General features: G+C 34.7%; 3 protein-coding genes across 4 annotated transcripts in view; 1 reads left to right on the top strand and 2 right to left on the bottom strand.

Annotated features, from left to right (window-relative positions):
- Positions 1-2946: 2946 nt before the first annotated feature.
- On the bottom strand, positions 2947-15020 carry LOC141436535 (uncharacterized). The gene is made up of 9 exons (XM_074099540.1): positions 14511-15020; positions 12501-12571; positions 10456-12389; positions 10198-10280; positions 9938-9995; positions 9127-9313; positions 6343-6519; positions 3740-3857; positions 2947-2958 (listed from the first exon to the last, which is right to left on the bottom strand). Exons 3-9 carry the CDS (start codon positions 11813-11815, stop codon positions 2947-2949), a joined length of 1995 nt encoding a protein of 664 aa, XP_073955641.1. The 5' UTR covers positions 11816-12389; positions 12501-12571; positions 14511-15020.
- A 103-nt stretch (positions 15021-15123) lies between these two features.
- LOC141436049 (uncharacterized) lies at positions 15124-18438 on the top strand. 2 transcript variants are annotated; one of them, XM_074098889.1, is made up of 3 exons: positions 15124-15513; positions 16754-16940; positions 17369-18438. In XM_074098889.1, the coding sequence occupies exons 2-3, from the start codon at positions 16754-16756 to the stop codon at positions 18007-18009; spliced, it is 828 nt and encodes a 275-aa protein (XP_073954990.1). In that variant the 5' UTR covers positions 15124-15513; the 3' UTR covers positions 18010-18438. The 2 variants fall into 2 exon arrangements, with proteins under 2 accessions (XP_073954990.1, XP_073954988.1); XM_074098887.1 differs by lacking the exon at positions 15124-15513 and adding an exon at positions 15933-16064.
- Positions 18439-18541: 103 nt separating this feature from the next.
- Positions 18542-23413, bottom strand: part of LOC141436047 (uncharacterized) — a gene marked incomplete in the record, with an annotated part of 7226 nt that continues 2354 nt past the window's right edge. Inside the window, 1 exon segment of the mRNA XM_074098884.1 lies at positions 18542-22467. Coding sequence (XP_073954985.1) covers positions 22306-22467 — 162 coding nt within the window.

Here is a 23413-nt window from a genome sequence, read left to right on the forward strand (position 1 = left end):
ACAACTGATTTAAGTTGATTGAAGATAATACAGTTCGTTGTTATTTTTCTAGTCTATCATCGTTGTAATTTATTGTAAATTCCTGCTAATGCAGAAGTTACTCTCGAGAAATAAACGGAGGTTTGAATTTTATATCCAATCTAAATATACCTCTTCTTTTCGGATGATATGATTTCGGTGAACGTTACTGTGACTCATCGTGTACTTTATAAAGGACAAGAGTAACTGCAGCATGTACCTTAAGCAAAGTACAAATTGTTCAATGAAAACTTGCTACATGGTGGTCCACCATATCAAAGGATTTGAAACAGGCCTAGTTGACCGAGGAGACAACCCAGGATCGACCGACCTGGCGCATGAGAACGAGGAGGGCCGACCCCAAATAATGGGAAGAGGCACAGAAAGAAGAAGGCGGATCAACTATTTCTTGTTGTTATTCTGCCCCTTCAGCGAGGGACATTAAACTATCACGCTTATTAGATGACCAATTAATTATAAAAGGGGCTTAAAACTACCACAAAAATGTTTGGCAAATTTTAAACTTATAAACTTACGGTTTAAAGAGTGACTCAGGAGACCGTGACTATACAACGAGATACAAGAAAAAGTTGATCGACCCAAATGCGGAAGTTTGTATATGCGTGTATTACGTTTGTTACACCTTCACGGTAAAACCGCTGGACGGATTTTGACGTAATTATACTACTATGTAGATAGCTGGATGTCTGGAATAAGACAAGCTTCTTTTTATTCCGATACTCCCACGGGATATGTATAAAATCTCGCAAGCTTAATCGCTAGAGTTAAAGACGTGAAATTTGGTGCGGGCGTTTTATATGCAACCATTTTAGGGAATTCCCATGGGAGTATAATAAAATCCCCTGGAATTTCGATCAAACTACCAGATCTTACTTCAACTACTTACTCGTGCGAAACCGAGAGTGAATATAATCAAGGAACATGTACATGCTTGGTATATATGGTTCTTGATATAATTTAAAGAACTAATTCCATTCTAGCGCACAAGGAAACTCGTATGACCCAGTTTACACTTTATACACATGAATTCAGTACAACGATCTGGGTCAAGTTTCAGTTTTTAAGAATATTTCACGTGCCAAATGGAACGGACGCGGAGCAATATCATTTCTATAGCACAAATCATAAGGCAGCTGTACAAAGATAAAACAGTCTCCTTTATAAGGCTGGCCCAGTTTGCTTATCAATTAGTATTGCACGCTATCTATTATGAATGAGGTGATTCATATGGAAACACGGCGAATTTTATCGAGAGAATGCAGTGCTAAAGTACGAGAAGATTATGCAATAAGCGAATTGAATTTCGTCGATTTAAATTCTTCTAAAGGTGTTAGTCATTCCCAGGTGGTATGATGTTACGATTGTTGATTTAATTCAACGCTTTCATTTTGTTTAGGTACCTACTTACAGGTCAATACAACATCTGGCAAGAATGGATAGAACGAAGTAATATCACATCCACATCTATAGACATTTTGTAGGAAACTGACTGATACATGCAGGGTTCGATGATATATATCAATGGATATATATCATGACATATATCCGATATATATCAAATGATTTTTATGATATATATCAATACAAAAAATGGTTTAAAAATTTGATATTATTAAGTTATTTTTGGCTAGTTTATGACCTTTGTTACTGTATTTCTACTTCCCAAATGTAGATGGCGTTGGAGTAGTTAAAAGATACTCCCTAATAGTAGGTTCTAATCCATTAATGGCAACACTTCTGCCGGCTTTAATGGCGTCTGTCGTGTCAGAAAAATTTCGTTACGAAAGAGTAAGTTTTTGTTGTGTTTATTCTATTATTTTTTACAAAGAAAGTAATTGATAAAGTGCAGAAACAATTTTACTTAATTTATTTTACTAATAATAATATGGCTTTCATACAAAATGGATATATATCAAACTTTTGATATATATCGGATATATATCATAAATATCCGATATTTTGATATTTATAATAAACATCGGATATTTTCGAACCCATGATGCATGCCATTTTCATATTGGTGTGAGGTGTATTCAAATCGGTAATACATTCTTATGAATCGACCTGTACGTAAATAGTTTAAGTACAGCCAAGGACATAAATATCTGTACAGACATAGTTTCAAATATATGTATAGGTACATCGACCTTACGGTAAATGGCGTAAAGGTGTATACATATTTTTGACGCCTTGGTAACGTACATATATATTTTTTCCACCACCTTCTATTATATTATAATTGTATTATTGAGCTGAAATTTGCTAAGTACAACTATGTCGTTTACAAACTGTGTAGCCCGATATTCCGATATTTATATCCTAGAAAAGAAAGCTGCATTGTAACAATAGGCCAAACTTCCAATGAATGTGAAAAAATAACTAGAAGTGTCAAATTCTCAATCACAGAAAGATCAGGAAATGCTTCGACCTATTTCCTCGACTATTCTATTGTATAACATACGAGTTACCGCTAAATTATCTATGACCCGCTGTTACAAGTTAACATTCATAAATAACATCCCGATTACACATGTATAAACCTTTTAGAACACACGTGAAATATATGTAAAACAACTAAGACATATGACATCCTGACAATAACATGCAAACTACTCAAAAAGCCATGTTCAATTTATTGCTTAATTCATAATCTCGACGTTCGTGACCGAGAACATTAAAAATATCATTCCTATAAATTAGAAGGGTACCTGTGTCTTGGAATAGCTTTAGAAAAAAAAACGCAGGTAGACAAGATAGGCATACAAAACAAAAAAAAGGGACAGCAGGTAGAATATTTTGTGCTCTCAAAAATTATTGGTGAAATAACGTAGTAAGTTCGAGAATATAGACAAGGAGTTGTAAGAAATACAGGCACCTGCTGACGTTGGCTAGAGTCCAAATAAGAGTTTAGAAGTCTTCCTGTTTGATATCTTTAAAACGGAATTTAAATTTGAGGTTATACGAAATAAAGATAAAATTACATTTCAAATTTACCATGAGCAAACCCGCAAACTCATTTGAAGCAATTTATTTAATAGAGTTAGTGAAATTTCCATTACGCAGTGGCCCCGCGTGGGAACTACAGTTCAATTCCTCTCATTCCGAGACGACGCCTGTGCCCAGCGTGTGTGTGTGGGCGTATGAAGGTCAATATCATAGAAGTTCGTTACTGTATTACATTAGATTATTACCTCTTCTAATAATACCTACTATGTGATAAATACGAATTAATTTAGATTCGTTTACTTTGTGTGTCATATTGAGAACAAGCAGATTGTTGTTGGCGTAAAAAAAATCTTTGAAATTAAATAGATTTCAAACAGCCAATCAGTTATTTGGAGTACATATCAACTGTCGCGACGTTCTGGCTTATTATTGGCTAGCTAGAATATACACCAGGCCTTATCCTATAGTACGAAGTGCAAAATTCGAACTCCGTATCTTGCGGTCCCGCTGACGCTAATGTTATTTAATAAGAGAGTGAGAGGGACGGTACGATACGAACTTCGATTTTCGAATTTCGTAGTAAACTCCCAGTTCATCCAAGCACACGGTTATACTCTGTCTCAGAGCATATTCCCATTATTAAAAAAGCTTATCAAAAACCGGCAAAGTCAGATTCGGAACCGAGTAGGTAGTTACAGAGTAGAGTTCCATTTCATACAAATTTCATACCATCAAATTGATAAAAAGTTCTTACCTCGTTAAAAACATCAGTTGCATTCTGTATAGCGTGCAATTCAAGTGCATCAACGTCCTTTCCTTCATCAAATTTTCGCTCCAAATCTGCTATGGGAGTGCGTATGGCACTCAATTCCCTGAAAACAAAACTGAAATTAGATCACAAATGATTAGAAATCTCGCTCGCGTACAGTGGTAGCGCTTATTTGTGGTCAGACTAGAAATTACTGATAGCTATAATAGTCTAAGGGGCTGTTTCACCATCCATTGATTAGCGTTAACCGACGGTTAAATGTGATGCAAAACATCGAACGATCGAACAAAACAAATAGAGACGGCATCACACCTAACCGCCAGTTAACACTAATCAATGGATGGTGAAACAGCCCCTAAATAGATAAACATTGTTTGTTAGTTTGTATGAAGGGGGGTAATCTCTGGACTAATTTTAAGGCCGTCTTGCAGGAATTCATGAATCTAGATTTAGTACTTAATCCAGGCTTAAGCTTGACAGTTCCATACAATTTGACACTACTAAACAGAGCTTAACGCTAACTCGAGATTTATGTTTTTTTTTTTTTTATACGACTGGAAGGCAAACGAGCAAGTGGGTCTCCTGATGGTAAGAGGTCACCACCGCCCATAAACATCTGCAACACCAGGGGTATTGCAAACGCGTTTACTGCAAGTGGGCCTAAGAATTCTTGCAGGCAACAACTAATACAAGATTGAACAATAAGATGGTAATAATTGGCATGGCGACGGCGAGCGCGATAGACTGAAACCACAGTATAATTTCCTTTTAAATTTGACGCCACCCTTTCCCGAATAGAAACTCCACGGAGCGTGAAAGCCAAACAATCGCCCACGGTTGGAAATTCATTAGAATTTTATATTGTCCATTTGTGTTCAGCTAATCGTCGTTCACAAATTACATAGCATGGATGGACGGCGGCGTTTCAAAGGGAAAACAATGGCTGGTACTAATCTAGTCGGCCATTTCCCTTTACTGATTCATTATTACCGACGTTACGGTAACAGCGATTTAGATTTAAGTAAGAATATAGTAATGCTCCTTGATAACAAACGAAATTATGATTTAAAAAAACTTATTTTCAGCTTTAGTTCTACTATTTATTGCTGTTATTTGTATAATACCTATCTACTTTAAGCAAATAAATTATTGAATTAATTGAGATTTAAGGAAGCTCCTGACGCAATAATTCAAAGCTTCATAATTCCCGTGTTGGGGGAGGAAAATCCTCGAGTGGCGACCAGGGACCGAAAGACGAAGCGTTGGTAGAACTCCTAGATCTCTTTGAAGTAGGATATATTTGGCCCCATTCAGTGCTACTTATGTAAGATTTGTATAACCACGGAACCTTAAAAAATGTGTTCTCTAAGCAGTAACATGGACTTAACATTTTGGTAATCTGGAGTGAGTTTGGTGTGCCTTCAGATGCATGTGCAAGACCTCACATTTAGTGTACAGTCGTCTCACATTTAGAGTTCCATAAACTTGTGAGCAAAAAATTGATCAAAAATATCTGAACACGCTTCTACGCCGTTAACAATAGAGTCGTGTTTAGATATTTTTGATCAAATTTTTGCTCACAAGTTTATGAACTCGACTGTACACAACTTTTGCCATAGTAGTTCATCTCATCATTAAAGTCACATAAAAAGACCCTGAAAATCGAATGGAACTGCGCCAGGCGACAATAATAGTGACAAATATGGAGTTTCACTTCCAATAATAGTTATTTGAATGGACCAAGTTAAGCATTAAGTGAATTACGTCACACAGTACGTGTCAATGTTTCGGTAGAATTACATATTATGTTTATGAGATGACTCATAGGAGATACTAGCGAGACGCGTTTTCCGGCAAAAGTCCGGTCACAGCCGCTATAAATTAAAAAAAATTAGTCTTCGAACACTGTTTTTTTCAGTAAAATAGTAGCCTAAAAAATTCCAACAGCAAATACCTACTAACTTTTGTTTTAGCCCCTCTGACACTTATACTATATAATACGAGATACTATTTAATACGAGAGCGAGAGGGACGGTGCGATACGAACTTCGAGTTTCGTAGTAGCCCTGGTGTAGACTATCTCGCTCTACCGTGATCATGATCAAGCGCTAGAACTGTCGCTGTCTTGCCAGGTAACCACCGTGGGGCGAGAATCTCAACCACGCAATGGGCTCGTTTATAATGTACAGTGTAGTAATCAAACCGCACCGCACCTCAACCGCAAAAATAGCATATAAAGAAAAGGAAGACTAGCTCCGTTCATTTGCTGATTTGGCACCAGTTTGTGACCGTGATGTGGTGATACGTAATTTTTTACGTATTCTTCGAAGTATTTTACGTAATAACGTCACGTTTTCTTCTTGCTTTCTATCTATATGCTTTTTTTTTCCTCTGATATTTTAACGAGGCTTTGGCACACCAAATGTGACTATGTCAGCCTCATGGGGAGCCTCAGATATATACACTACAGACAGATATTACAGTCACCCTTGCACTGAAACCACGTCTCTGGATGCAAAGACCCGTCCAATGAATCTGTAAATTCGCGTCGCTTCTTCTGAAAGCGGTCGACTTTTCAATATACTTACATAGCAATCACAATCTCCGATATAATCTCGTGGAAGTCCTTCTGGTTCTCGCCATTGACCTTGGTGGTGCCTGCGACGGGTACTATCTTCATAACACGCGCGCGGCCATCCCGTGCTCGCCAGAGAAACACTTCTCCGTACACACCCTCGCCAATCTTGTGGCAATTCTTCAGGAGCCTGTAACAATGGTCATGTTAAAAACAACTATTTTTATTGCTCACTGGAAACCCCGCGAGTGTTTTGAGATTTATTAAGACAAAGTTGTAAAATTGTAAACATTATGTACTGAATCAGTAAATATTAAAAACAAATGTACTTCAAGAGATTGAGAGTACAATAAACTACTTATTTGGGGTTGCTGCATGTCCCCGGTAACCCGAAAATTTAATTTTGAAATTTCACAGCATAGTTTTAATTACAATACTACAATGGCTCTTTATTGAACACCCAAATACCTACAGTAAGTAGTTCAGAAAACAGACTAGGTGGCCTTATTTGAGTTCTATTTGTGATTTTAATTGTGATCATGTGATCAATCACACAGTAGATAGGTACTTCCGTGATTTTGTTCGACTAGCCCTCCTAATGAGTAGTTCGTCCCCTCCCCTACAAATGTACCTGTCTCTTCCGGCGTAAAGCTAAAAAGCGTAGCGAGCACCCTAATGACAGGTGACTGACAACTTTCATGGAAATAATAGAACATGCTGTCCTTCTCACACAAGCCATGGAAGAAAGCGACAGAGCGCCTAGCCATTCTAGCAAACGGTAAACATAAATAGAGGAGTGCCTTATTACAAGTTATTAATCATAAACAAAGACCTCCAGTCTCATTATCAGAGTTTGAGTCATGTTCATGTTTGTACAGGTTTTTCACCTTGTCTTCATATAGAATAAACGCCAATGAACCACTTGTAAACAATGGACTGTGACTAAAAATAAAAAAAAACACTGAAAAACGGCAATTTGAAATTATTTTATTTGTTTTGGTTTTTGTTCAAACTTTGGTCTGGATGACATAGGTACCATCACAAGAAGGAAAGAGTTATTATAGAAAATATTCACGTTTTCCCTGTTAGGCCGAGTTTCCACTAGAGATGTGCGAGGGATGTGTTTTTCATGAACCAATAGAAACACTTAGTTTACCTATCCTTGGAAGATACGGCTCTAGTGATTCATGAAAAACACATTCCTTGCTCATCACTGGTAGAAACATAGCCTTAGTGTTCCACGGAATGAATTATCTAATTTCCAAGACTTGCCATAGGGAAAATGCATTTAAAATTCAGCACAACATTTAATTGCCAATGTGGGTATTTACAACTTTACCATTGTGAGTTCAAAGGTCAGTATTTAAAAAAATAAATAAATAAGACATGAAAATTGAAGACAAAAGCATTTTATAACAATGACAGAGAATACAAAGCCATCCAAATAATTTGACCTACTTAGCGCACACATTTTTTATTGTCACCACAAACAAGGTTGAATTAACCAGGTAGCTGCTATTTGTATTGTAATTAATGAAATGTTTCATAACAATCTTCTTTTATCTATAACATCATAGATACTGTAGGCACTGGCTGTCTACACAATGGTATTTCATATTTTGATGTTTGATTTAAGAATGTTGTATTATAATAAATATAAAAAAAAAATTGGGCAGTCAGTCTTAGGCATTTAAAATACTAATATCTGTGTATAATTGTAATGTTTGTTCTCCCTAAAATGCCCGAAATGTTTGTCTCTACAAAACCACATGGTAATTTTTTCAAACTGAGTAAATGCAACAAACAATTTTATAATTTGACAAAATATTATAACAAGTCAGCATCATTATTTACTTGCAAAGAAACAGTTGTATTTTAATGTAAATAAAGAAAAAGAAAAAACATTTATGTGACATTATTATTTTAGTAGTTTTTTTTTAATGGACTAGTTCTTTGGCCTTAAATACTTTAACAGCTTACAAAAAATAGAGGGCAAGGTGTCAGAAGGTCCACTAAGCGAGGGTAGCTTTACTTAATGTATTTAGTAATCAATTACATAAAAGGAAAAAAATTGCCCTAGGACCATAATTTGCTTTGTAATAGAATACCTAATAAAAAGCTAAATAACTAATGAATTCAGTATTAACAAGTCCGACTTGAACCAAATACATAATTTAGCAATTGTGTTATGTCAGAACTAATTGTTCCGATTCAGTCACAATGTGTGTTTTGAGTCTGAAATATCTCGGACAGCAACTGCTGAGATTTTGCACTGACCCACTTGTTATGTAAGTACTTACAAGGAAAGCAAGTTGTCGACAATGTTTATGGACATTGTAATACCAGTTTAATTTGCATAAAGTATAAAATGCCACATGTAGGTGATTAATTGTTGTGAGTTTTAACCTATGTTCATTGAATTCAAGTTTTAAACAATGCTCTGTTGAATTGTACCACATAAATTTATACACTAAATGATATTCAAGGTGACCAAGGTTTTTGATTAACTCCAAGGTTTGAAGGTGGAAAATACAAAATATTTTTATTATTTTATTAGCAACTACGTGGGTAAATATTTCGCAGAACGATAGTTCGTGTCGTGAGCAAAGGTCACCTAAGGTTGTTCACCGACGAAATCAACATGTTAACGAATGCTAAACCTACACACACATAAAACAATCCACCATTACCACAGGCAAGTGAAACGGAGAAAGTAAATACACATTTCTAATTTAGAAGCATGAAAAAAAAACACTGGCTGTTAATAACGGTTGTTAGAACAAAACGATGTACTCACGGGTCTGGATAGCATTCATCAAACAGAATAGCGTCGGTTTGGTTGCAGCGTCGAAGCACGTAATCACGCGCGGTGGTCAAACGGTCCCCATGTACCTTGTCTACCACTGTGATATCGTGATCAGAGTCGGCGATCGATAGTTTCGAGAGCTCGACAATGGTATCATCACAATCGTCGCTGAGGAAACCTAAAAACACAAGCAGGCGGTTAGGTCGCACGCGTGACACACAAGGAAGCGGGTATGACGAACTTTCCCTATGCGTAATCGTAATCGTATTACGTAGAATCGAGAACACGCCACACAACTACACTTCTCAATTTATCATTTTTAGGCATTACTAACCTGAGTCTTGCGGCGAAAGATGCATGCACTTGGCTTTAGACACTTTTTGTCGAACAAAGGCGCACAACCAAGCTTTTATCCCGTTAGGGATAATGAATGGCAGTCAAAGTCAATCGATTATGTACAACAAAGTTTTACACTTGTCTAACGTTTATTGACTACTACTTAACAGTAATAGAGATTATAACACTATAAAACGTGGAAATTGCGCAATTCGAAATAAAAAAAAAAGTGAAAAATTATGGACAAAGACGAGCGCCTCCCGTCCGCGACGAAGCCGTTTTGTGAACGCGGCGGAGGGGGGAGGAACTATTGGGGAAAGGTAGCGGAAGCGGGACGGGTGATCAGTGATGCGGACGAGCCAATGTTGCCACAACTAAATAATAGCGTTTACACAAATGTTGTTACAAATGAATATTCTTTTCTTGCTACGTTTTTAACAAACAAAAATTAAAACAAATCAATTACCTTTTAGATCATCATATACTGAATTGTTACATAAACTAATCCGGGAGTTGTTTGGTTCCTAGAAACAGAACAAGTTATCCAGAGTTATTGGTATTTAGTAACAATAATTGTTATTTTTTTTAATTATAATTTAAATAAGTAGATAACAAATAAATTGTGTTTTTATTAGCATGTTATTTAAAATACCTACCTTAAATTCTGTGTAACATAACCGTAAAAAAACCCAAATTGTACTTAGAAGTTAACAAAGAAAAACTTACTTTTAAAATCCTAATTGTAGATCTGCTTGGTTTAGCCACAAAAGTACTTCGGCGACTGCTGATTGATTCATTGTGTAGCGAACCTGTAAATTATTACTTAATTTAGTTAAAAAACCTAAATCAATTCAACTTTAATAAAATACCAACCTGACATTACACTGAAACTTTGGATGGATGTGTCAAACTAACTTTGTATACAACCTTCTTTCAACTGTTACTGGCTGTTTAAAAATATACTTATTCAAATCCGAAACAAACCTTCTTGCATTTCCATAGTACTCAGCACACTCTGTCTATATTTTCGGCCTTTGCAATTCATGGATTCGTCTGTTAGGATCGATCTTTCGAAGTTGTCGTTCATCATAGTCATTCTTCTGTAAATGCTCAAAGATCTTTCCCATTTTTTGCCTGGTTGTAAAACAATTGTTGGCTTGGTATCCATTAAATTGACTGGGCTCCTTGGCAAAGTGCTTAATTTTCTCGAAGACTTTCTGGTTGTTATAAAAGAGATTCTACTATCTAACATTTTTTCTTCAACTTCATCTGAATCTAAGTTAATACAATCAATAGCGTTACTATCTATAGAATTACTATCTAAACTACTTTTAATTTTAGCTTCTTCATCTGGCACGAAAATTTCATTATGGTATATTTCTTTTACATGAGAACTATTTATAGTAAATTTGTTATTGCTAAGGACAGTCTTATCACATTCGCTACTAGCACTGCTAGAATTATCTAAGCTTAATTTGTTAGAATTGTATTTAATTGTAACTCTTCGTCTGGTGTTCACATAGCATCTTTCTTGTTCATCATCATTGCTATTGGACTCTACATCTTTAGAGATTGATTCATTATATTCACTTTCACTAGATCGTGGTGAAACTGTTTCAGTATCTGCTTCTATATTAGAATTCTCAAATTCTGCCACTGGATTCTGATCAGGATTAGAATAATCATCAGAGTCATATTCCACTTTTTCATTAATTTTATCAGTAGGACTCTGAACATCTGACTTTAAAGATATATTATTTGATACATCACTTTCCTGACTTTCTTCACTTTGTTCATCCATGTCTTCATTACCAGATGTATCAGATACATATGTAGCCATTTTCGCATAGTATTTTTGAAAAACAGCATCATCTAACTTCATAATTTTAATTACAGGTTCCTTGCTTATTTCTGTTGAAATATCAGCATACTTGTCACTATTACAAGTGTCATACAAAGATTCTAGGTCTTGCGAATTTATTGATGAATTACCTGACATAGTGCCATTAATTTCATCCAATATTTCATTATTTTCTACGCCAGCATTTATGTAAGTATCAATAACAGAAAATCCAAAAAATACTTCACTGGGCTTTGAGCCACCCAATGATACCACCAGATCTGAATCATTTACAACTTCAATTGGTTTAAGATTACTGACATCTACACACACTTGCAAATTATTTGCTTTAAGATCATCTTTTTCATCACTAATAACCGTAAATCCTAAAAATGGTGCACTTGGCTTGGAGCCTCCTAACGAAACATTCTTCCAATCAGACTCATTAATACTGTCACTTAGAACCGATACATAATCCAGTTCTTGTTTTTCTGTCTTTTTCATGACAGTATATTCGTTTTGATAAGCAGGTTCATCATTATTCTCACCGCAATTTTTACTTTTAATGTTACTATCATTTGATGCATTTAATTTATTAATGTTATAGGTATTTACTAAATCATTACTTTCTTTTCGTTTTATTGTATATTCCTCTGTTGATGCATCTCTAAAACGTGATGTAGGTGATTTTTCTGATTATTTAAGGCATTTTCTTCAATAATAGTAACATAGTTTGGACTCCCTCCATTACTCAATTTAGAGATAGGTGAGAATTTATATATGGATGTTGCAGTCCTAATATTTTTAAAAGGTGTACTACTTAAGACAGATTTATCTAGCACAGTTGACTGTAACTGTTTTGATCTTTTTTTGCTGTAGGTAAATGAAATAACTGGGCTATTTGAGGCATCTGCTTTGTTGATGTTGTTAAATATGGAGAGGTTCCTGACAATATTATTAATGGATTCATCTTGATGTTTTGGATCATTAGGCAAATCTTTTTCTAGTACTAATTTATGCGCTCTAATGTCTGTTACATTTTTAGATACATTATTACTTTCATTTTCTTTATCAGTCTCTAAAAAAAAAAGAAGTATTTAATTATTTATGATACACATGGTTTTTAGTTTCATTCATTTCATTAATTCATAATAATTAAAAATCGTATATAATTTAGCTTCTTATATACCATAATCACTACTGGAGTAGTTAAATTTCTTTATTTTTCTGCCTTTTCTTGCACCATATTTTTTTGGTTCCCTGTAAATTCAATCAAAATTAAAATTAATGACATTAAACCTTAGGAACCAGTTACTAATAATACAAAGATACAAAAAAATCGACTGGTCCATGCAGGAATTATAAATAAGAGTTAAGGCTCTAATGGGCTGAAAATATGGATATGTATGAGTATCTTGCACACCACTAGTCTTGTGTGTTATAAAAATATCTAGAATCAACAATGCGTTGGGATACTGGATGACACATTTTCTGCTAAACTCTACTAGCATGGCAAACTAAAGGGTACAAAACTATAACTATAGGTCACTGGGGTCACTCTAGAAAATCATCGGCAACATGAAGCGTCTGTTAGGCTTCTCTTAAGAGCTAAAGTGCCTACATTAAGTTGGAGAGAACAGCCTGCTATTACCTATTGGTTTAGTAGATTTATTAGTCAACTAGTTTTGATAGTGTCAAACTCAGGCCACAGATAACATTATGATAAAAAGCTATAAAGCTAAAGCTATAATAATAATAATGTGAAATCAACACCTTGATATATCCTTTACTAGCCTGTTACCCGCAACTCCATCCGCATAGTATTTGTTTAACGCTATCCCGTGGGAACTATGCATTTTTCGGGGATAAAAATGATCCTATGTCCTTCTCTGGGACTCAAAAACTATCTGTATGCCAAATTTCATTAAAATCGGTTCAGCGGTTTAGACATGGTTGAGTCACAAACATCCAAACATCTAAACATCTTTTCAAACTTTCACATTTAAAATATTAGTATGATTTTCATAACACACAAGATATAGTAGATGATTTTGTCATACACTATATGTTATATTAATATATACACTAATGTGTAATAAAAACTGTCCTTTATTATATTAGCAGATATTATAAGGGACAAAATTTAAATATTGGTATCTTTTATAAAGTATGTATGGATGTTGCATATTAGTAAGTAGCATATTTTAATTTCCACAACTTATAAATTAGTACTTTGTAAAGAATGTGTGAGTAAAGTATGATACAGTCAGAATAAACTGTGGAAAGAGAACTTTAAATATGTTGTGGCAGTCTAGTTGAGCGGTATGTGGCCTTTCAGTAAGAGGATAATGGGTTTGAGCCCAGACTAGCACCAGTATTTCGGATTCTGTGTAAAATTCCATTTCCAATTTGGGTATATCAACTATTTTACTGACACTTTGGGCGTCTCCTGCGTTACCAAAATTGTCTCAGGCTTTACCAAAAAATTATACTTCCAACAAGATATTTCACGGTTTAATAGGTTGAACTTACGTAGGATTGCATGTAATCATGTACACCATCTATTAGATTTCAGAAAAAATGTGTTTACTTATAAAAATCTGGGTGGACAGATTAGTGTGGGTAAAAAAGTTGATTGGCCCATTCACTATGAGCTTTTGGTGTAGGAAAACATCAAAATCAGCTGCAAAGACTGTTAAGTTACATTAAAAGGTTATTGGGGTATAGTTTGCTGCTTGTCTAATTTACTTTATTTTTGTTTCATGTGTGTTTTTATTTTTGTTACCTATTAGTATTGAATTTTCTATTTTTATATTTCATTTTTTTTTCTTTCTCCATAGTGCATGATATGTTTTTGACTTGTAAGTTTGGTCGCCTTCTGTGAAGTCGCCAAGCAGTCACAGGTCACAGCGGAAGACCAGCGTTGGACTACACTACACTATGCTGAGCTGGGACCGCTTCGCGATTTCGCAAAAACTTGTTTTAATATTGTATTATTTGTTTAAATTGTATTACTAATGTATTTTTGTGAAAAAAAGAATAAACATTTCTATTCTATTCAATTATTTTCTAAAAGTCCCCAATTTGCAATCGGCTCGGGTGGGAACTATAAACACAATTAATCATAAAACAAGTAATCATATAATTTTTATTCATACGCCACCCGCAAGAATGAAGTCGTGTTGATTTGTTTACTTACCTGCCAGAGCGAAATTTATCAAATAAATCCACCTTCTTCACCTTTGGATCGCTATGCTGCGGCGACGTCGTACCTAGCAGCTGGTCGAATATATCCAATCCCTTATTCACTCTAATAGACTTGTCCGGAGTCAAATAAGCAGATCGAGATATCGAATCGCGAGGCGTGTTTTCAACTTCTTTTACTATTCTTTTAACAAATTTTTTCTTACGAACTTTATTAGAGGTTGCATTGTACTGAGTAGAGGAACCCATGCACGATAATTCTCTCTTCGTTTGCTTCAAATTTTGTATATAAAACGCGTCGAAAGCAGAACTTTTTTCGTCTACAGAAAGCAGCACATCTCTGTGGTCTAATCCGCCACCAGTTTCCTTCTTAGATCTATAAGTGCGTCTCATGTTGAGTATACCTATCTTATCTTCATTAAAATACACTCACTATTTGCTATATTTAACATTAAAGTTAATTTAATAATTCAATTCAATGAAAATAATAACAAATGCCTTGCGCTGCGCCAACTGTCAAACAGAATTCAAATACAGTTGACTGACTGACGTTACTGACCACAGCCTAATAAAATAATTTAATATGGCAACAAATAATCATCCTCCTCATCCATCATAGTAAAACTAAAACAATAGTGAAATAATAGTGAAAAACAAACGGAAGGTGAAAACACAGACTATTATGAGATACGGTGAAAATATTACCCTAAAGTACCCAGGGACCCCGATAGGTTAAAGAAGGCTTTGTCTAGAAATAGAAGAATTTAAGGCTGTTTCTACGAGTACAGTCGCCATCAAAAACATCTGAGTTACCAGTACCAGGTGCTTAAAAATATCTATAAACATAAACTCGACCTTTCTGTCAAACATTCGTAAAATACGTGTTGATCGTACTTTAACCGCCCGCACCCGGCCAGCCAAATTGTGTTTATGAGATGGTACGGGTAGAAAAAAAGAAATCACTTTATTTTCTGTGAAGTGAAAGTTTGTGATTTAATGTAAGTACTCGGCACTTTTGTTTGTCTCAAGTATAATATTTTCTTGTAAGGATATGCGCTAAGAACTAAGCGGCGTTTTTTAGGTTAAGTTGCAAGTTACTTTTGTTCACGAATGTTACTGTTACGTTACTTTATATTTATGTGTCAGGTAACGTTCATGATTGGACGTTGTGTAAGAGAAGGATAGTAACTATGCCTATACCTATACTTACTACAAGCCGCTCACTGAACCAAACTAGATGAGATTTGGTATGAAGATAAGATATAGGATAGATTTTATCCGGCAGTCAAATTCTTAGACGGAGAACCAGGCAATTCCTAATCGTGTATAAATTAAATTAAAATACTGTACTACTTATTAATTTTATACATATGCACCTAACTAGCTGTTGCCCGTAACTCCGTCTGCGAAGTATTCGCGATCCTGTGGGAACTAACCTACCTATACAAGTTTCCGGGCCAAGAACTATCCTATGTCCTTCCCAGGGACTCAAAACTATCTGTATAGCGAATTTTATCAAAATCGGTTCAGCGTTTTGAGAAGTGAAAAGGTAACAAACTTTAGCATTTATAATAGATATCAGTGGGATAGTCTTATACCTTTGAACGAGTAATTATTGTAATATTTATTTATTTCGGGGATCTCGGGGATGGCTCTAACGAATTCGATGAAATTTGGTATGACTTAAGTACCTACTTACTTATTAATATGTGTTGTATTACTCTTACCTCTGGATAAACGTGTGCCTCCGCAGTTTAGCCCGAGCAAAGCTCCATTATCTATCGCACAGTTAAGACAGAAGTACCGTTTATGGCAAGTTTTTGTTTAAATATACGTTTGAAATAAATTTATACCTAGTAATAAATCATTGTAAACTTTATTCGTTTTAGTATAAACTTTTGAAAACTCACTAAACATATTATTTTAATAATAATATAACTTTTTATATATGACTACAAATGTTAACTGGCCAAAACAGGTACTTTTGCCCTAGGTACTGTTATTTAGGCATTATTATTTTCCTGAATAAAATGTAGGTACCATCAGCCAAATAAGTGGTCTATCAATTTTTAAACACAAGTTCCTATCAAATGAATAAGTATGTCGCTAAAGTCGAACTTTCAACTTGACAGACAAGTCTATTGGCATTATTGTTTTATGAAATGCAAATGATTATCAACTTTAGGGTGGTAGACCACATATTTGGCTGATGGTACATAAGTAATATTTATCTTTTAGATGTCACTAACGGCGGCGGAAAAACAGAGGCGGTACAGAGAGAGATTGCGAGTTAACAACCCAGAAAAGTTTGAAGAATTTAAACGTAAAAACGTTGAAAGAAATAGAAATAGAAATAGAAAACTTATTAGGGATTGTACGGAAGAAGAAAAAGAAATCATAAGGAAGCAGTGGAGAAATAGAAAAAGTAAATATCGACGAAACGTTGCGAGAACGCCCTCGGCGCCACCTCTCTTCGTTTTTTTATATCGGCACTGAAAATATCATGGCAAATATTAAATAAAAGAAGTTTCTCTTACGTGGTAACACATACAAATACGTGTTAACAGTTAGCTTCATTCACGAACATTGTACCTACCTAGCTTTTGACCGCGACGCCGTTGCGAATTATCGCTAGGTATCCCACGGAAACTATACAATTTTCGGGGATACTATTCAGTTCAATTTAATATATTTATTGCATGGTCATTTGAGTTCTATGTTCTTCCTAGGGTTTCAAACTATCTCCATACCAAATGTCATCAAAATCGATTCAGCGGTTTAAGCGTGAACAGGTAACACATAGGTAGACACAAATTTCACCATAGTCGAAACACCTGCTACTTTATGTTACAGGAGAAATATTGAAAAAACAGTGGAAGAATGCTAGAGAAGCACAGACAAGCACTGACCAATCGGTAAAACTTAACGAACGATATCAAATTTGGACTCGGCCGAAATCAACGTCTTTACGTCCACATTTGGAATTTGCTAAAACTGATTCAGATACAATAGACGTCGAAGAAGTTGTTCCAGCTCATTCAACCAAAATTACACTGAACAATACAGCTAAATCACAACTAAACGATTTGTCTCAGTCTCAAAATGATACCACTCATGGTCAACGCAAAAGCATCTTCGATCAAGCAGGGTCACAAGATAAAGTAATCAATTTAACGGATTTGGATAGATATGAAGACGACATAGATCTACTTTTTAAATCCTATGCAAAGAAGTTAAAAACAATGACGAAACGACGTCAAGCCACAGTAAAGTTCGAAATTGCTAAGTTGATGTTGAAGGCAGAGCTAGAAGAATGTGATGAAATGCAGTCATTGGACAATGGGCAGATTCTAGAGAACAATATGGTGATGATCATAGAGCAGCCAGTTAACAGTGCTGGTTCAGAAACAAACGATACTTTTATAAAATCATCGCCTTCTCCAGTTTTTGAAAATGTTGACCCTTTCTCGACGTCACCACCAATCACATCATAGCATATTCCACCTATATGCATAGGTTTATTACGTTTGCTACCTAACATTATTTTGCCCACCGTTACTTTTTATTAGTTGGGTTTCTCAGTTTTCTTTTATGCCTTGTCTTTTTTTACGCCTCCTTTACGGTGCTGGCTGAAAATCAGCGCTGGGAGGTGTTTTAAGCGATGACACATTCTATTCTTTGTATTGTCTACTTGTACAGTCGCCATCAGATATTTCGGGGCGGCCAAGGTGGTCAGAAATATCGGCACATGCACTCTATTATTAAGGTATTAAAGTTCATGTATCGATATTTTTGATTACTTTGGCCGCTCCGAAATATCTGATGGCGTCTGTACTAAGTAATAATATTGTTGTGAACAAATACATTTCCTTTGTTTCTAGTTTTCTCCCGAGTGTTCAACTCAACTGCCACAGCCGCCTAAAAGCCTTCAGCGTTATCTCTCACGTTGACAACATTATGGCCTATATTTTCATAAAGTCTATAATAGGATATTTATTAATGTACATGAATAAAACATTGCAATGCGAGATTTTATTTATATTTTAATAAGTTTGGAATATCTTAAATGAGTTTAATGAACACCAATGCTGTAGATTATACGCTCATAAAATACATCTGGAGACTCTGGAGTAAGTTTTTACAACGAATATAGTGTAATTGGTCTAAGTTTATGCCTTATGGCAACGCTTATTGATGGCTTATTTATTATATTGAATATGTACCTAATTTTTAAATGTAAGTATGCAGCAAAACTATCTTTTTGATAATGGTTTTCATACGAGATAAACCTGTAACTCAACATGTACATTATAAACTTTATCTTACATTTTAAGTATATTGAACTTGACGAATGGACAGCAAATGCGTCAACTTTAGAAAACTACCTATCTACATTGTACAAAGTTCTACAATGAACACACATTGTGAATTAAACGTATATCAACACTGAAGTCTTAATTTAAAGTTCCTGTAGATAATTACACTTTTTTAAACACCTTAGGCTTTCTAGACAGTGGAAATACAAAATAGATTTTCTTAGATTTATGCAAAGGACTACGGATATTAAGCGTCTGCCACGCAGTAGTTTCGGTTCGGACGTAGCCAACACTGGTCGCCATGTTTAAAAAAAAGTTAGAGCATGGAGAATTGGAAAGCCTCAACTTCGAAATACCTACAGGCACCTATTGTATCTCCCAAACAGTATGTTTGGAGACACGATAATAAGTACCTGTAGGTGGTATTCTTAACTCCGAAAGTGAATTTCTAATATCATAAGTTTTTTTTTAATCCAATGAGTTAGGCCACTTTGTTGGCTACTTTTGAAAGGCTAAAGTCTCAGTGGCATAATGAGATGAGGCCGGTCAAATTAGCCGCCGCGTATTGCTGACTGCTGAGCTATTTAGGCTGTTGTTTAACAAAGTAGTTGTGTGAACGGACGCTACTTGCTTGTGAAGCATTACAAGCACTAATAGTGTAGCTTCCGTGGCGCCATCTAGTGATCCAGTAGACTATTCGAACACTAGATGGCGCCCTATTCAATAGAGGAATCTCTCCCCGCATAAGTACCTTTACAATCATTATCAAAAGCCAACTCGTACTTTCTATTTGTTTTAGGACAGAGTGAAGATTAATAAGATCCATTAAGTCAATCATAAGATACTTCTATTCATTCTCAAAGGCCTGCTCCTTCGCAGAAAAAGATCTATATTCTAGGTATATAAGAAAAACTGGTGCCTTGTGCATGAAGCTACCGAGAACTACTTTTTACGTTAGACACTGATTCCTGAAACAAATAGGCAATACAATAGTTAAAAAGATATTCGTGAAACCATGAATCTTTGGCTGAATTTCTTTTTTATACAAGTTTCAATTTGCTTATACACATTTAAACAAAATATCTTTTTGTTTACTATAATAGGTTACATTTATTTACATTACTTATGATTACGAGAATCACAGTGCCTTCATTTCCAAAATCAATGTACACCACACCCTTGTCTTTCAAACAAAACTATTCAATAACAAAAAAAAACTGAAAGAAATAATATTCCATTTATTAAAGAAAACATCACGAAAATACTTTTAAAAAGGTATGATTTTAACCTTTTTAACCATCATTAATTTACATTTACAATGATCCGTTGTTGACTATCGTTATGGGCATTTTTTGTTATTGTTTAAAGAAACCGCCACAGTGACACTGACAATCATTCAAATTATTGCCAGTGTAAGAAATTAGTTCCAATGAAATTCCGCAACATGGCGAATAGTCATATATTTCTGGTTAGGCTTTACCTATGATGGAGCCTTTAGGATTTAAAGAAAATATAGTTATTATTTGGTACAGATTATGTTGAACCGTTATTAAAACTTTAGTTGCTAGTGGTCAAAAGGTTAAAATTACGCGAATTACTTAGTGGTAATTTTGGTTTAAATCTGTACTAAATAGGGACCAAATTACAATATCCATTAAGTATTGATCTTTATTTCTTGCAGTTTAATATTTTCTGACTTGTCAGAACAATTATTTACAATAAGTATAAGGTTAAAATTTTAGTTGAAACACACCGGTTTTAATGCACCTAGTACCTAAACATAATTCAATATGATATGAGAGATAAACAATAACTATCGAACTTATATAAATTTGTAACTAATAATTAAATAACAATTAAAACTGCTATTAATATGTAAGATTTGACATAATTGAGTAAATATAATTGAGGTTATATAAAATGAAAAGTAATAAAATAACCATTCATTACTATATAACAGGAATAAAACAAAAATTCTAATATACATTACTGATCTGGCAACACATTAATGTGTTGATTATTATTTTAGTAAGATTTGAAAGTTCAGATCTTTTAACTAAAGAATGTGTTCCTCATACCTATACCCTGCCTATTTAACAGAGTTAGCAAAGCACTTTTGTATGCAAATGAAAGGGACAAGAAACTCAGTGGGCGTCAACAATCGCACGTCGATGGCGGGCTCGGCTTACATGCCGTTTGTTGGAATATTCGTAATATTTCTCGTGATTTTTGTTTGTAGTTAGAGGAACCTCAAATAATTAACTTATTGATAACATAACATTGTCATGTCATGTTTATTCATCTATTAATCATAATTATGTAATTTACGAGCCAGGTAAACATTAGTAACCAAAGCTAAGCACTTGAAAGCGTCCGCACTGTACGAGAGACAGATGTTGACTAAATTTTGACAGGCATGTAAACCTATCTTGTGCCTGTGCATCGTCCTTATCGCTGACCAATTACGTGCATTCTCTGTTTTCTAGTACTAACTGTTAAATAGACAGAGTATAGTCAGGTTTATTTTTCACTTGATCACAAGTGTGTTTACAAAAGCATGTAAAAAAAATGCTAACAAAAAGTTAGAATACCTAACCTCTTCAAGAATTTGCGGTTGCATTAAAACTGGTAAATTAAAAAGTCAAAAACGGTTTCTCAGTAAAATGAGTAATAATGCTAAACAAAGATATAAAATACCTAAAACATGGACTCATCAATGAAGGTTTAATTTTCCTTGTATCATTGATTTATTGCACAACAACAATATGGCTTTATCTTAATATGAAACATTATTTTAATGAATTCTTGCCAAGTAATTTGACATCATGTCCACTCATCATCATGTGTCTAAGTATACTGTCCATCATGATATCACTTTTACGAATTGTCAAAAAGCATTAAGAGCGTTTATACCTGCTGAGCTGGCAATGTTGCATTTTTGTTAGTTTTTCTCAATTATTCTATTATTTATTAAAAATTGAATGAAAATGAAGAATGTGGTCTGATAGAACTTCTTAATATATAAGTTAATGTGTCTACTCCAATAATTATTCGTTATAGACTTTTATTTTCTTTAAAAACCGTTAATAAACATTAATTCGTTGTTAAAGAATATAAAAGTCTATAACGAATAATTATAAGAGTAGACACATTAACTTATATATTAAGAAGAGTTCTATCAGACAACATTTTTAATTTTCATTCTATATTTATGGAATAATCGAGAAAAACTATCAAAAATGCAATGTTGCCAGCCCAGCAGGTACAAACGCTTTTAACTGATTTAGACATCAGCATCATCATCTTAAGCTCTAACTAAACCCCCCATTCTAAATATATTACAATGTAACTATGACTTTATTTACCATGAACAAAAAAAAAACAATTACTCAGTACCTAAAAACTTACCAATTTTGTGCAATAGAATAATTATCACATACAATTAAATTTGGCTGTAAACCATCACATCGCATATTACGAGAAAACATCAACGGGCCTCGGTGATTGGTTAACTAAGCTAGCCTGGGTTGGACTCCCTAGAGGATCTTCGGTCTGAGATTCATTCATCTTTGCCTCTATTGTAGCAAGCTTCACTGCCTCTTTGTACGCCCCACGCTTCTTCTTATTGAAACGCATCTGTAAAGTAATAATGACACTTATAAAATACCAGTCACTGTTGATTTACTTACCTAATCAAACAAGTTCTGGTTTTGAACAAAACCTTTGTGTAATTCAATGAATTGTTTGCATTGATATAATTTAACTAATGAATAACATTAGGTTATATTCCATAAGGTGAATCATAATGTATCTTGATTTGTTTTTCATACCTGACAAGACAATAATGTTCACTGACATGGGATAATCACGACATAAAGTTGCCTATGTGTCTAGCTACCTACATACTAAATTTCATACAAATCCGTCAGGCAGTTTTAGCATGAAGGAGTAACAAACTTTTACACTCGCAATCTTTTACATACATATATCTCCTGGCCGATTTCGGCTACAGCGACTATTAAAACTATTGGACGAGAGGGCTAAGGTTGTTCGCCCGTTCATGTGCCCCTAAATGACTGCAATAGCCAATTTTATTAGAAAACGTGCGCAAACAGTGGCAGCACGTAAGGACACCATCAACATAGTGGTAAATGATGGCTGCCGGTGGCTTAGCCTTGAGGGCGTCACGTTTCATGTGGACCAGACTGCCTCTGGAACTCGAATTCAGTCACTTTATCTACATATTAACAGTAGTTTTGAAGTAGTATTTGCATTTTGCAAATATTGTGAGTGAATCAACTATTTTCATACATATATACCATATTGGCCACTTAAAATCCTATCTGGCCAAAGATAACATGTTTGTTTGCGTTCAGCTATGAAATTATCATAATACTAATACATACACATGTCTTCCTGATCATGCTAACAATGCATGGCATTATTATCATAAGTTAAAAGGTTATGTACAATGCAAAAGTATTTAACAACTTTCCTTCACTATAAGAAAGTTGTATGGTAATGAATCATGCATGACATGACTGTGGCATGTCAACTAAGATTGCCAGTGTAACATGGCATA

The sequence above is a fragment of the Choristoneura fumiferana genome, chromosome 16 (genome assembly GCF_025370935.1).
Source record: "Choristoneura fumiferana chromosome 16, NRCan_CFum_1, whole genome shotgun sequence".
Taxonomy (NCBI): Eukaryota; Metazoa; Arthropoda; class Insecta; order Lepidoptera; family Tortricidae; genus Choristoneura; species Choristoneura fumiferana.